Consider the following 13,253-nt stretch of genomic DNA (forward strand, 5'->3'; position numbering starts at 1 on the left):
AAGCCATAAGAAGCATTTGCTTTCCAAAAGAGGCGTCTCAGAGGCGTGGTTTCGTGGATTTGAACAAAACCACATCTCAAAATTCCATAACAAAAAAACACAGGCGTTTAGAATAGCTCATTTTTTGCAATTGTGACACATGTCATTGTCATATTGAGTAAATTAGTATTCCTATTTAGCGATACGGTATTTATTAGGATCGATTTTCTGATCCATTCGACCACAAATTGAAACGACATCAAAGAAGCAAGCCGGAACCGTACTGGCCATGCATGCGTAAACATGTCAAACGAAATTGAATTTCGAACTCAAATCCGTTACTTACTGTTGCTGACCAAATGTTTGTTACCGGTAAAGAGCCGTGCCACATACATCCATGCGACCGTATGTCGACATGACGGAGAAAATATTAGAACGCATTATTTAATGAAAATTCTCCATTCCTTATTTGCCCAATATATAGCAAAACCATTTTGTGCGAATCGGTTGAAATAAAAGCTGAACAGATATTTTATGATTCGAAATGCTGGGGAGTGAAGTGAATTGGACAGGCTATGAATAATATATGAAGGCGGTGAAAGATTTGTTGACAATAAAATTCAATATAAAATCAACTTGAAGCTGGTTGAAAACTTTGTATCGATCAAAAATCTACAACGTCGACTTAAAACGTAAAATTGTGCCACTGAATGATACAAGCACACGTACTGATTGTCTGACTCACGTGCAGACAAATACAAATGAGACCGTTTGATTTTGACCCTTTTCGGACCAGAGAATTTTTTAACCCATCAGGTGAAACGTTTATAAAGGACAACTTGATCGCGTTTATAAGGTCGCGATTACCTCCTGTTCATGATTGCAGCACTGGATATTTATATCTATATCAATAATGATATATACAAATTGTTCCCGGGTTTCTGTCATGGTGTTTTCGCAGCTTACGCATACTCAAATTTCAGTTCTGTTGGCAATACTTTTAGAATAAAATGGCAGATAGAGGAGAGTGTAAGTTGAAACTATCATTAGGTGCAAAACAAGCTGTGGACACGAAGATCTATGTATACCAGACCAGGATATAATACGAAACTATTCTGATGAATATTGTAAAGAGAAAAGACGAATCTGTTAAATTTCTGACAAAATTTCCACCGTTTGCAAGTTTGGTCAACTTGAATTTTGCACCCAAATGACCGAATGGTGGGTGTTTGACAAGGAGTTCGATACATTCTACAAAATTGTTGAGTTGTAGGCATGACTATTACAAAATTTATGCTTGTTGATTTTATAAGCTGGCATATTGAATTATACCGTGGTACCGTACATCTGAAAACAACATACTTTTGAACAAAGATAATTTATGTCTTATCAAATATTATCGCATTTGAGTAACTTACACAGCTATAGCCATATTTTCCTCCTGTAGTTTACTTGCATACGTTAAAAAACGAGCCATGTTTCGGACATTACGTTTGTCACAGCGGTCGTGCAAGCTTGTAGTTTCCAATAAGACCTTTAGCGCCTCTTGTGTTCAGAAAAAATATATATGCAGTACCGAAGTTCATCTTAAACGTATACTCGCAATCAGTACTTTCAACAAAGCAGACTAATGAACAACTGCAATGATATCATTTTCTATACATTTCTCAGACTGAAATATGACTTACGGATAACAAAACATACCCCACACGGTCATGGCCGAATTTAGACGATGATTTCCCCTAACTAACCTACGCCATCCGTGAGGCTGCGCCGCTAACAATGAATGTATCATGACGTCATAATATACCTTTCACATTTCCATTGAATGATAGATGACGTCAGGGTTCTTTTTTTGAATTGCTTGAAATTCGTTATTTTAGTAGTAGATGGGATAGTACATAAGAAACTAAAGGCTGTAATAAACCGTCATGGCACCACAGTTTTTTTGTATTGACAAATTTGTAGACAAATTTATTTATTTCATTGTATTTAATTTTTTATCCCTCGAAAAGATAAATATCTGAGACACGAATTATTACCAAATATCGGTTATGAAAATTCTAAACCGATTTGATTCTGGATCAATACTTCGCAATTTAAAAACGACTTGAAAATGAAAATTAGTTCAAAATTGAACAACGAGGCCCCAAAGGCAGGACCGCGGTTCCAATACGGACCTTTCGAGTATTCGATTCCGATCGCATCTGATTCTTTATTTTGGGGTATTGATCCCATTTAGCTTTGGATATGTTAAGGTTTCTCTTATTCATAGTTTTAGAGAATTATTTTTATCATTTTCTCGTACTTGTACTTATCATATACGAATATACCTGTGACGTCACAATGGACAATACAAATAGCGCTGTTTTATTTTGCAAATAATCACTGAGCGGGGATCTAAAATGCGCATTGAGAATGTCAAATATTTTGCGGTCATTCGGTTTTCAACAGCTCGTTTCTGTTAACTTTTAAACTCACAATATAATATATTTTCTACAAAGACCGGACCACGGGCATTTTTAAGTTTTGTATACGGACCTTTAGTAAAAATAGTTGAGTAGCCCAGCCCTAAGGCTTGAGGCCCCTAGGATTCACCCTACCTTGCCTAAATGGTAAATCCCACACACAAACGGTATTCATGTAGTTGCGATGACCACAATATTTTGTCAGGATTCTATTCTCTCATTGCTGTATATTGATATTTCAGAGATATGCAGTTATTCTAAATACTAATATAGGTAAAATATCTGGAATATTGAAGCTAACTAAACGAGCAATATCTTCGTACACATAAAAAGATCGATATCCTCCTTGCAAGGACTGGCAATGTTTATATTACATCTCATCAGTTCATAAAATAGCTTCAAGTGGTTTAATTCGACGTAGTTTTATTGTTATGAAGTGTGTTATGACCTATGCTATTACTGTTGTATTTTGATTGCTGGCGGGAGAATACCACAGCGCGATCAGTTGCGCGGTTGAATGCCCTCAGGCTTTTGTGACTCTGACGACATCTTATTCGAGATAATAATATATCTTATAAGCTGCTGTTCATATTTCACACAATTGTACTTTAGTACAAGATGTGAACCGTTGCTGGTGCATAGAAAAGGAAGTAGTGTAGTAAATTAGACAAATGAAATGTTGACTTTGGGACGTTTGCATTAAAAAAACTGTGATATTCATGGATTTCAAACAAAATGGCGTTGAAAAAAGTCAGGCTACTGGTATTGGTGCTTACGGTATTCAGCATATTTATATTTATTCAAATGTTCATGGGTGATAAAGGGCCAGTAATAATGTAAGTGATTTTTATTATATTTATACATAGTGTAATAGTTTGGACTTTGCCTGAAATGTTAGCATTTGTTTGTGAAAAGTTAAAATTAGCCGTATTAGAAATTTTTGTATAGGGTTTCCGTTCGGCTTTTTCGCAGATGTAACATTTTCCAAATCCTTGTCGTTGTTAGCACTGGCAAACTACTCAATAAAAGGTACGGTTTTCAATTCAAATGCCATTTCAATACTTAGTTTCGCCTCTTGGGTCAGTTTATAGTCAACAAGAAAAAATTGCCGATTATCTTTTGTTCAAGTACTCGAAACATATTCATTCGACGGACCGACCTCCTGAAGTATGCGCACCAAGATGGCGCACAACCTGAACTCAGGTTCTATACCAGGTTAGAGTTCAGGTTATGCGACATCTTGGTGCGCATACTTCAGGCGTACCCATTCGACTGTAGATCGCAAAGTTCAAATTTTGTTTCAGAGAATCGTCGAGCATTTTTGTCAATGATAAGGAAGAAAATTCAGAAATCGACGAAGGGCATGAAAACGGCAAAAAACAAATTGTTCCACTTTTGCCGAGGAAAAATATCCTCGAAGTTGTTCGACAAAATAATTCTGTTATTCCAGAAAAGTTTTTTGAGAAGAAATTGAATATTTCACCTCATGAGTTCGGGTATTTGAGACAGAAACAAAAGTAAATATACTGTATAATGCAAACACGAGAATTCATGGTTTTACTTTCTATAGGTATTTACTCAACCCAACCAGATTCTGTGGTGAAAATATTCACAATGATCAATCGAAACAAGTTTTCTTTCTCGTGATGATTGCAAGCGCATCGTGGGAGTTTGAGAGGCGAGATCTCATTCGCCGCACGTGGGCGTCAATGACAAATGTTAGTCAAAAATCGATCAAATACTTATTTTTCGTAGGTAAGACTTAACGTCATTTTTTATACTGACAAAATTATTAAAATTTTATTTTGCACAGCGTTCAACAGAATATTGTGTGATTCATGTTATTCGTTTTGCACGTAATCGTTACACAGAAACCGAATGCCTGGTAATTTTGGTATTATACCAAGGTACTAAATCATAGTGTGTGTCATTATGGTTCAAAATGCAATATCTTAATTTTAGGTAACGACAATGAAAGCGATTCAAAACTAAAACTTGAATATGTAAAATTTGGGGATATAGTACAGGAAGACTATCAAGAAACATACAGAAATCTTACTTTGAAAACACAGGGTAAATTAGCAGTTTAATAAATATTATCTCATTGAAATGAATTACATTGAAACAAAAGAAAAAAGGGTTGATAGTATAAATGAGAAGAATAAAAATAAAATTATAATACAAAAAATATTTGTTTGTATCATAAAAATTGACAATAACAACTAATAAGTCACTAATAAGGCATTTATGTTTTCTCCATTTCGTTTTCTAAAACACACAATTCTATATATATGTTTGTTTTTTCTGAAAACTGTTGGTGCAATTTTTTTCCATAAGGAACTTCGTAATGGTCCCGAGCGTAGCAGAGGACTACTTAAAAACTGACGAATCATCCAAGATTTGGAATGACTGCTATATGCGGTATAATACAGCTTGTCCAGTATATAACAACAAGGCTGGTTGACCAAACCCGATGATACATGATCTGTGTTTTCTTTTACTGTATAATTGCTAGCTTTTTCGTCTTCAATAACATAAATGCATCTGGATATCAGAAATTTCGATTTTACTGCCATTATATATAATATTCAATCACTATTATAATACTTAACCAACAAACATTTTCTTTTGCAGGGCAATTAAAATGGTTGAAGCTTTACTGCCCTAACGCAACATTTTATATGCATGTTGATGATGACGTTATGCCGCATATTGATAGCATTGTAAAGCAGCATCTGGATATTTTGCCTAACTCCAGGTTTGTAATTTTATTCAAGATTAAGTTATCAATTGATCAAAATGACAGTAGAATTATATAGCTAACGTTTTGAAGTATTCTATACGTAATTTAAAGTCACATATATCGCGTTTTAATTACCGCAACGCAGCTCATTACAGTTACCTAGAGACAGACGTTCTTTTCGAATGAAAATACCCTTTTCAAATCTATCTTCGATTCATTTATATAAACTCGATTCGAAAATGCCGAAAACGAATACGTTAGCGCGGCAGAGGTGTCGTTTCGCTGTTTCGCTCTGGAGACACCAGTTTTTTTACTTCTTGACATTTTTGTTGAGGTGTCCACTGCTCTCTCTGCCCTCTGCTTGTGTTTGCCAAATTATTTTCTAGGTATCTTATACTTTATTTGTGCATTCAGGGAAATGGGTTGTGCAAAAGTATTCCAGCCAAAGGTTCGCAGAGAAGGAAAATGGGTGACGTCATTAGAAGAATATTCTGGAGATCAGTAGGTTTTGTCAATTCACACTCAATATATTCATTTACAGTTTATACGTACATATTAGTAATATAATCAAAAAGTGTCGCATAAGAAAATTAGGTATTGAGATTCGCCAGCACGTTGACGTCTGAAATAGTGCGGGCAAAGGCATTGCCTAGTCGTCGCCGTATTTCTTCCTTTTCATAAAGATCCAATTAGAAACTTTGGTTCGTGCATTAGCATAATATCGTATATCATCGTGCTCACCGACCCGGCAATCCAGGAATCTAAAATGATTAAATCTAATTTGCCAAGCTGAATGCGATAAAAAGGTTTAAATCTAATCCATTATAGGTATCCGCTATCCTGTGTTGGTTGGTGTTTTATAATGCCTGCTGTCATTGCGTTTGAACTTTATTATATGTCTCTCAATACTCATTTACTTCATTTGGAAGATGTATGGACGACAGGAATTCTCCGCGAGAAAATTGGAAATGTAAAGGTATATTAAAATGACCTGAATTAATATTGAAATGTGAATTAAAGTAATGAAAACGATGGATCGATTTGATGGTGGTTTTTCGCACTCCAAAAGTGCCTAATATGCAAAGGTTTGCAAAAAGCTTCTCAGCATTACAATTCATTTGGAGATTGTTATTTCTCAACATATTTTGGTGACCTGCTTCATGTGATTTTGCCAATATATTTTTTGTATTTTATCTTACCTATATGATGAGAATTTATTATTGATTTTAGATTCGAAAAATGGAAAATGATTTGGGAAAGAGCGTTTGTGAACATTTAGGATGGCCAAAGGACGAACCTACTAATGAAAAGATATTGACCGCATGGAGAAAGTTACAAAACGAGAATTAAATTAATTAGGCCGAATCCTTTGAAAAAAAGACGCAAACGAACGACACAGAAGCGTGATTACAATGGACCTATATGCCTAATTTTCGGCGGCGCAACCCTCCGGGTAAACCACTTTTGTCGATCACTCTTCGCGAATGTGGAAAACTAAAACAGGGACAACGCAATTGCATGGTGGCCTACGACAACGGCCTTTTTTACCACTACTTTACTATGACATGACCTGGCATATAGCATGGTGAATATGACTGAATCTGACTCTATGCAAACTAGTATCCCAGTGAGCCAGACTGTCAAGTCATTCTACTTTTATTTGACCTGACTTTGAATAAAATGAATTATATTGAAAACTATTGCTTTATCGAGCAATTGTAGTTTGTTCAATGTTGTCCCGTAGAATAGAATAAATCAAAATTACTTGAAACACTTCGCTCTCTGACTCGAAGCTATTATTTTCGACCGTAAAAGTAATAAACCCCACTTTCTTACCACGTGAAACAACCGTTAACCCCAAATTTTATCATGTAATTTGTCCAAAATTCTGTCTGTGATAAGTCAAGATTGCCATAACAGTAAATCGTGGTTTTTCATTTAATCGCACGAAATAATTAGACTCAAACAATCATTGATTTAGCTACATTCAGCATCAATTGCTTCAAGTGAAATCCACATTCAATCATAACAAACTCTGTAGGGAAAGGAGAGACTTCTGGAATACAAAATTTTGCATATTTCTATACAACATAAACGTCAATTGCACTTCAGAATATTTGATAAAGAATAGACAATTAATTCTGCTCATCCAAGAGTGATACTAAGACAGATTCCTCCATTGGGGAAAAGATCAACGCCATAATGTCGCTCAGCGCGAAAACCATTTTAGTACCTCCGGGAGAAGTAATCTATTTCGCGAAACCAAAATGTGTTTGATTATAAAGTGTTGCCTCACCGAGTATGGCACATGAGTGAGATAGGGTCTCCAATGTGCATTGTGAGTAGCTTATTATGCTTGGCAATGAGAAAAAAAGATTAGGAATATTTTTAGTGGAATGCGACAGGTTTTAGAAGGATCACCGGCTCAGAAATTAGATTTATGGGATCACCAAACGCGCTTAAATTATATGTTGATGTTGTTGATTCCTGTACAAAATATAATGTCGTAATGTAATATATATAAAAGATGAAAAAATTTCTGATTTTTGTTTTGTTTACAGTCGCTTGAGTTGCTTGTCCGTCCGTGTGTCTATTATTGTTATCTATTGTGTGCTTTGGCCACGGACGTTCACACAGTTTTAAACACTATTACTGGGTTACTATTTATGATGACGTCGTATGTAAAATCTAGTTTTAGTGTGATTTTACCAATATTTCAAAAGACGTGCATTCCGCCCATTACGCACTACGCCCAGTTTCATCGATTCTTACCGATTTACTATCGACTCTTTTAAAAATGCATACAACAGGCTGGTGGGGCGACATACGGTTTTTCGGGATTGTATCCTTGTGCAACTAACCATGAATTTGTGTACGGACTGTTTTAGCCCAAATTTCAGAAATAAATGCTATTGCAGTAACGATAAAATTTCAGTACAATTTATTCCCATTTCTCAAATTCAACACGGGAAGAGGAAGCCAAGATTGAGTGCTAAAGATATTTTGACCTCAGTCGACAGCGTCCTCTCCTTTCAAAAGATTTAAATTTCATTTTGAAAGAATAAAGGGGATAATCCAATAGACGTTCTCAAACGCATAAACATGTGTCGAATTAACACGCCGTCTTTATTTGCTGAAAGAGGAAGGTTTTGCCTTCATTTCAGCTTCGAGCAACGAAACACGAGAGGCTCTTACATAATTTATTACAGGCCGGGATCCTGTCGTTATTTTTGGGACCTCCAGTGCGATCAACGTAAGCGGGAGTTTACGCATTTGATAAAATGTTTCAATAAACAGGATTGCATGGTTTTATGATAGTTGCTATTATAATATAAATTATTATTTTATAAATTGCTGCCGATTGGGTGCTTGAATATTCAAGAATAAAGGGGTTTTCACTTTTGTATATGCCGGAGTCGAGAGTTGTCTATTCTATTATATTTCAAGTTGCCAGATACTATACTGTCTAATAATAATTAAATTTGAAAGACAGGACGAATTAATTGAAATTATTTTATACCAAAATATTTTTCTCTATACAAAAGGACAGCGTAGTAATGTCAAGAGTCAAAACTTATGTATTTTACTTACAGTCACGCAGCCATGAAACGTGAAAGAATTTGAGATTCATGCTAATGTAAATCGTATTAGTGCTTTGGATTGGTATATTTGCATTCAGATGCTTGCATGTGGGAAGGTGGCAGACTAAGACATCGTTTAGCATTGAAGCATTTTATTACTTATCAAATTGTTCGACACCATGCACCATGCTTGAAATATTGCGAGAGGTCGTTAGTTTTTATGCGATTTCCAAAACTAGCAAGGTTCACCATTTACTACAACAACTAACACTTTGATGGATTTTCGAAATATTTTGTATAAAATAATTCTTTCTTGAATGAATTGTGTGTATATAATAACGGCGAGCACTGTATGAAAGTTCCAAATTAAATTTCTGGGTGATACAATCTTATAGCTCATGTTAGCGTCAACTGTCAACATAGGCGCTATACTATACAAGATGTTGATCACGTATACACATTTCAATCAGTCAACATGCATAATTCAATATTGATTTTTATTTTTTGTACCCAGCAAGACCATCATTCCAATAGATAATAATCAGATGACTTCCATGTGGGGCGTTCGGAATATTTCGAAAACTTTTTAACGCTCGAGAACAGATTGTGTGTGTGTCCATTGTTGGGAAATCCACAGAGGGATTTAAATAAGAGGACGTGCCCACTTACCGCCCACTTTACAACGATTGAGAAGCAAAAAAATAAGTATTATGCTCGACGGTCAAGAACGGTCGAAGACTTAATTATAGGTAGAAATATATTGATAAATTATGATATGATTCAATACTGATATAAAACACATTTCCGTCAAAACATATCAAGTATGATTTACTGACGAATACTTGAACTGGTTTACTTACAACTACGCTGAACGAATTACAAAGTTCGTATGGGTCTCGTACTTTGCGCAACAGGCGTTTCCTTCGAAAAAGCATTAATACCACAACACGCTAATATAGTAGTAATATTGTTTAATTGTTTGAAATGATTAGTTTTATCTTAAGTGACGTCGTGTTATTGTATACAATGATGTTCTATAGCAGCAAGCCGTTCATCACATCTCAGTAGCCTAAATTAAAAAGTGTTTTGCCTTAATAAACTGCCGCTTGCGAATAAGCTACCCTTCCCTATCGGCCGTTTGCCGTCAGCAAAAATCGCTGACTAGCACATACCGAAATAGATTTTTGACACGTTTCTTTCGCTTGTTATTTATTGACGAAAGCATGAATTTCGGGCTTCACGTTAAAACTTTAGTGCGAATAGATGGAATCAGAAAGATAGTTGATCTGAGGTAAAATGAGAAGGTCCCAAGAGTGGGAAGGCATACTGTTGTGTTACCGTTGTGTTACTGTATATTCCACGTAGCAAAGTCTTGTCAATTTAGTAAGAAGTTAGCTAGTCTGTTTGAGTCATACTGACTTTTTGTATTGACAAAATTTGATAGATTATAAAGAGGTGAAAGTCCCATTTCGTTTTATAAGTGTATCCGGAAAAAGGCTCGGTATTTTAAATTGATGCGAAATCATTTTGATGAAAATATATAGAATAAACTATTTTTTCCGTATATAACGTAAAATATTTATAGTTTCAGAATGTAAGGTTCGAGGAACAGATGCACAAATAAAAAATTTACATCATTCTTCTTCAATTAAGAGCAAGACGTCAATAAACACCTAATTATTTCCGTGTTTTATGGAAATAATCAATACATTCATGTAATCTAATTCCAATTTTAAATAAAACCCGATATTCATTAATGGGTTGTATCGATCGACTGTGCTTGTTGCAGAAAAATATCATTTGATGCCCCGATGAATTCGTACAAATTTAAAAACATATTGCTTTCAGCCATCGAAGATTTATTAAAGATACAAACTTATTCTTTCCGCTTTAATACTCGGAATGCATCACAAATATAGCGGAATATCCTAATTGCGTCTGAGGGAGCACATTGCCTAATTATCATACTGGATTAGTCGCGCTACTGCCAGTGCAGAAGTAAATGATAATTCTACAATATAGCTGAATAATTTTAATCAGGTAAAAATGCGTAATTCAAAATTTTTGAATGTCCTGCACGTAACTTTTCTTATAAGTTTTAAACGCGGATAAATAATAATGAAACTTCTGCCAATGTATAGCATGTCATAAAACGTGTTGTAGTTTTGTCAACTATTATAACGAAACATGTGTAGATCAAATTTACGGCCTGCCCTGATTTACTTTGTTAGAAAATTATGACGAATTGTTAGAGGTCCAGAACAATATTCATGGTAGAATTATTGTATCTATAGCTATCTTACTTCTTGGCAGTAGCGTTTTCTTAGATTTGTAATATGAATTAGCACAAAGAAGGAAATAATATTATAGAGTTTCTTATTGATTGTATTTGAATAAATAAGTTACAGCGTGTAGCGTGTTAGGCGCCACCAAAATGCAATTTTGTGTAGATAGCCCGGGGATACGAAACAACTGTTTGCGTCGTAAACTTTGGAATTACGTAAGAAATTTCTCCCCAAAAACTGTTTTGAAAAATATGTCAGATCTTTGAACGTAGATAGAATCAGGTTGATGTTCATAAAATTTGTACAATTCACTTGATTTGTGAGGTTAATGACAAGTTGGTTTATACATTCTCATATTGCTATTATTACCATGTTAAAAGCTAACTTCGAAATGATCTTTAGGTGACAAAATCAATTAGAACACAAATACGGAACCAATTTAGGCAATGTGAAGACACTTTTTGGGGAAGTCAAGAGATCTAGGTGGCTCAATTTGTTCATATAATGAACCACTATTTGTAAATATCGAAAGTATGTGACATTAACTAAGAGTTCGAAAAATCATCATCAGTACCTGCGTCATTTTTCCCTAAAACTATTCGAACTGAAAAATCGCTTTCATTCAATATATTATATAGATTTACGTTTCTATTACACAATTTTGTAAAAAAATATGCGAAATTGTATTGCAAACCTTCGCAATGCATAAAGAACCAGATAAGGTTGAGAGAGACCATGCATGAAATGTTTCAACTTGATAGTATTGATAGCCATTTACTGTATTTTTTGTAATATGTTATAATTATTATTTATAATTATTGAAATTATATTATAAACTTCTGATACATGAACGTTTTTACTCTTTATGAAATGTATAATCAAAAATAAATATTTATGGAGAATTAAAGATCCAAAATTGCACTTCATTGCATATATTCATGCGACGAAACTTTAAATACGATCCAAAACAAAATGTTATATTATATAGATTATAGATAGATGATATTTATTCAAGCCTGTGAAGATTGTCCGGCGATGTGAAAAATAAGATAGTGTTTTTGGCAATAACAAAACAAGAATTGCCGATACGTCTGGGTATATGGTTTAGAGTAGGATTAGGAACAATAATTACAAATTTCTGTGCTTAGGACGATACGTTTAATTAGAATTAGATATTCATTTTTTGTATATGCTTTCCTCCTTCTGCTAAACAGGGTAAATCCAGGCTAATCTATACCTGTTCATGAGACTTACAAGGTGCTGTTGAGACGAGATGGAGTATTTCGCAATGGAATGGTCGAGATAGGCAGATAAATTCTAAACTTTTCCTATTTATTGAAACAAAAAATAATATTGTTGATATATCAAGATGAACAATGGACGGCAAATCGGATAATTGAAACCCCCACATAATGATTTTAAAAGATTCTATTTAAAAAAGTATTAAAAATATGACCAGTGAGAATAAATATTAAATTTTTGTCGCATACTAATGAATGCATACATAGAACGACTTAGTTGGGTTTCAGTCGTAAACCTGGCTTGAACACGACCTCACCGTTTCAAATCCGAAAATATTTGTGTACCTCCGTAACTGCCGCAAAAAGACTTAATCAATCAACTAAATAGCGTTACTCAGATATGATGGCGTGTGAGTTGTTCAAAGGTGATTTTTCGGAACAGCAAGAACTGATACTTCATTCAAGCAAAAGCCTATACCATACTTTGGCCTAACCCAACTAGAAAACACGGATGAACCTCTGTCCAATAATATTGATACGAGACGGAAGTGTTACCGCTCTTATTTTCGAGTTAAATATTACGTTACCTCACTTTGTTTTGGTAAGGAATAATTTCTTCATACATACAATGCATTGTCTGTATGTCTGTCTGCACCACGGATCAAAGGTTCAAAAAGTCTGTTAAAAAAAAAACATGCAGTTTTTTATCATGATTTTCGACGAACATAACATAGCCTTGCAATTTTACCATGAGTTTTCCATGCTTGTTTTAAAAACAAACTGCAGCTCAAATCTATTAGACTGTATTCCAGATGCCAGAGTATGCTTGAAGGTATGTTTTTCAATTTTGACAATTTGCGCATTTTTGTTACGGTTTTATCGTCTTTATTTAGTTTCATTTGCATTCAAGATCTTAAAGAAACATTTTGTTTATGTTACCATATAAACGTTTCTCG

The 13,253-nt window shown here is 34.6% G+C and overlaps 1 protein-coding gene across 3 annotated transcripts; it reads left to right on the plus strand.

The window, feature by feature from the left end:
* The first annotated feature begins 3,033 nt into the window (after window positions 1–3,033).
* Window positions 3,034–6,569, plus strand: LOC120341923 (beta-1,3-galactosyltransferase 1-like). 3 transcript variants are annotated; one of them, XM_039410522.2, is made up of 8 exons: window positions 3,036–3,283; window positions 3,752–3,943; window positions 4,018–4,202; window positions 4,410–4,520; window positions 5,082–5,205; window positions 5,605–5,691; window positions 6,019–6,166; window positions 6,421–6,569. In XM_039410522.2, exons 1-8 carry the CDS (start codon window positions 3,183–3,185, stop codon window positions 6,538–6,540), a joined length of 1,068 nt encoding a protein of 355 aa, XP_039266456.2. In that variant the 5' UTR covers window positions 3,036–3,182; the 3' UTR covers window positions 6,541–6,569. The 3 variants fall into 3 exon arrangements, with proteins under 3 accessions (XP_039266458.2, XP_039266457.2, XP_039266456.2); XM_039410524.2 differs by lacking the exon at window positions 3,752–3,943 and having other exon boundaries at window positions 3,034–3,283; XM_039410523.2 differs by lacking the exon at window positions 4,410–4,520 and having other exon boundaries at window positions 3,035–3,283.
* Window positions 6,570–13,253: the final 6,684 nt, after the last annotated feature.

Source organism: Styela clava, chromosome 3, assembly GCF_964204865.1.
Source record: "Styela clava chromosome 3, kaStyClav1.hap1.2, whole genome shotgun sequence".
Taxonomy (NCBI): domain Eukaryota; kingdom Metazoa; phylum Chordata; class Ascidiacea; order Stolidobranchia; family Styelidae; genus Styela; species Styela clava.

Excerpts from the sequence above, each read along its gene's own strand:
- LOC120341923 (XM_039410522.2), top strand. The coding sequence starts at position 3,183 with ATGGCGTTGAAAAAAGTCAGGCTACTGGTATTGGTGCTTACGGTATTC. Across the intron at positions 3,284-3,751 it reads GATAAAGGGCCAGTAATAAT|AGAATCGTCGAGCATTTTTG; the intron begins GTAAGTGATTTT and ends ATTTTGTTTCAG. Across the intron at positions 4,521-5,081 it reads TCTTACTTTGAAAACACAGG|GGCAATTAAAATGGTTGAAG; the intron begins GTAAATTAGCAG and ends TTTCTTTTGCAG.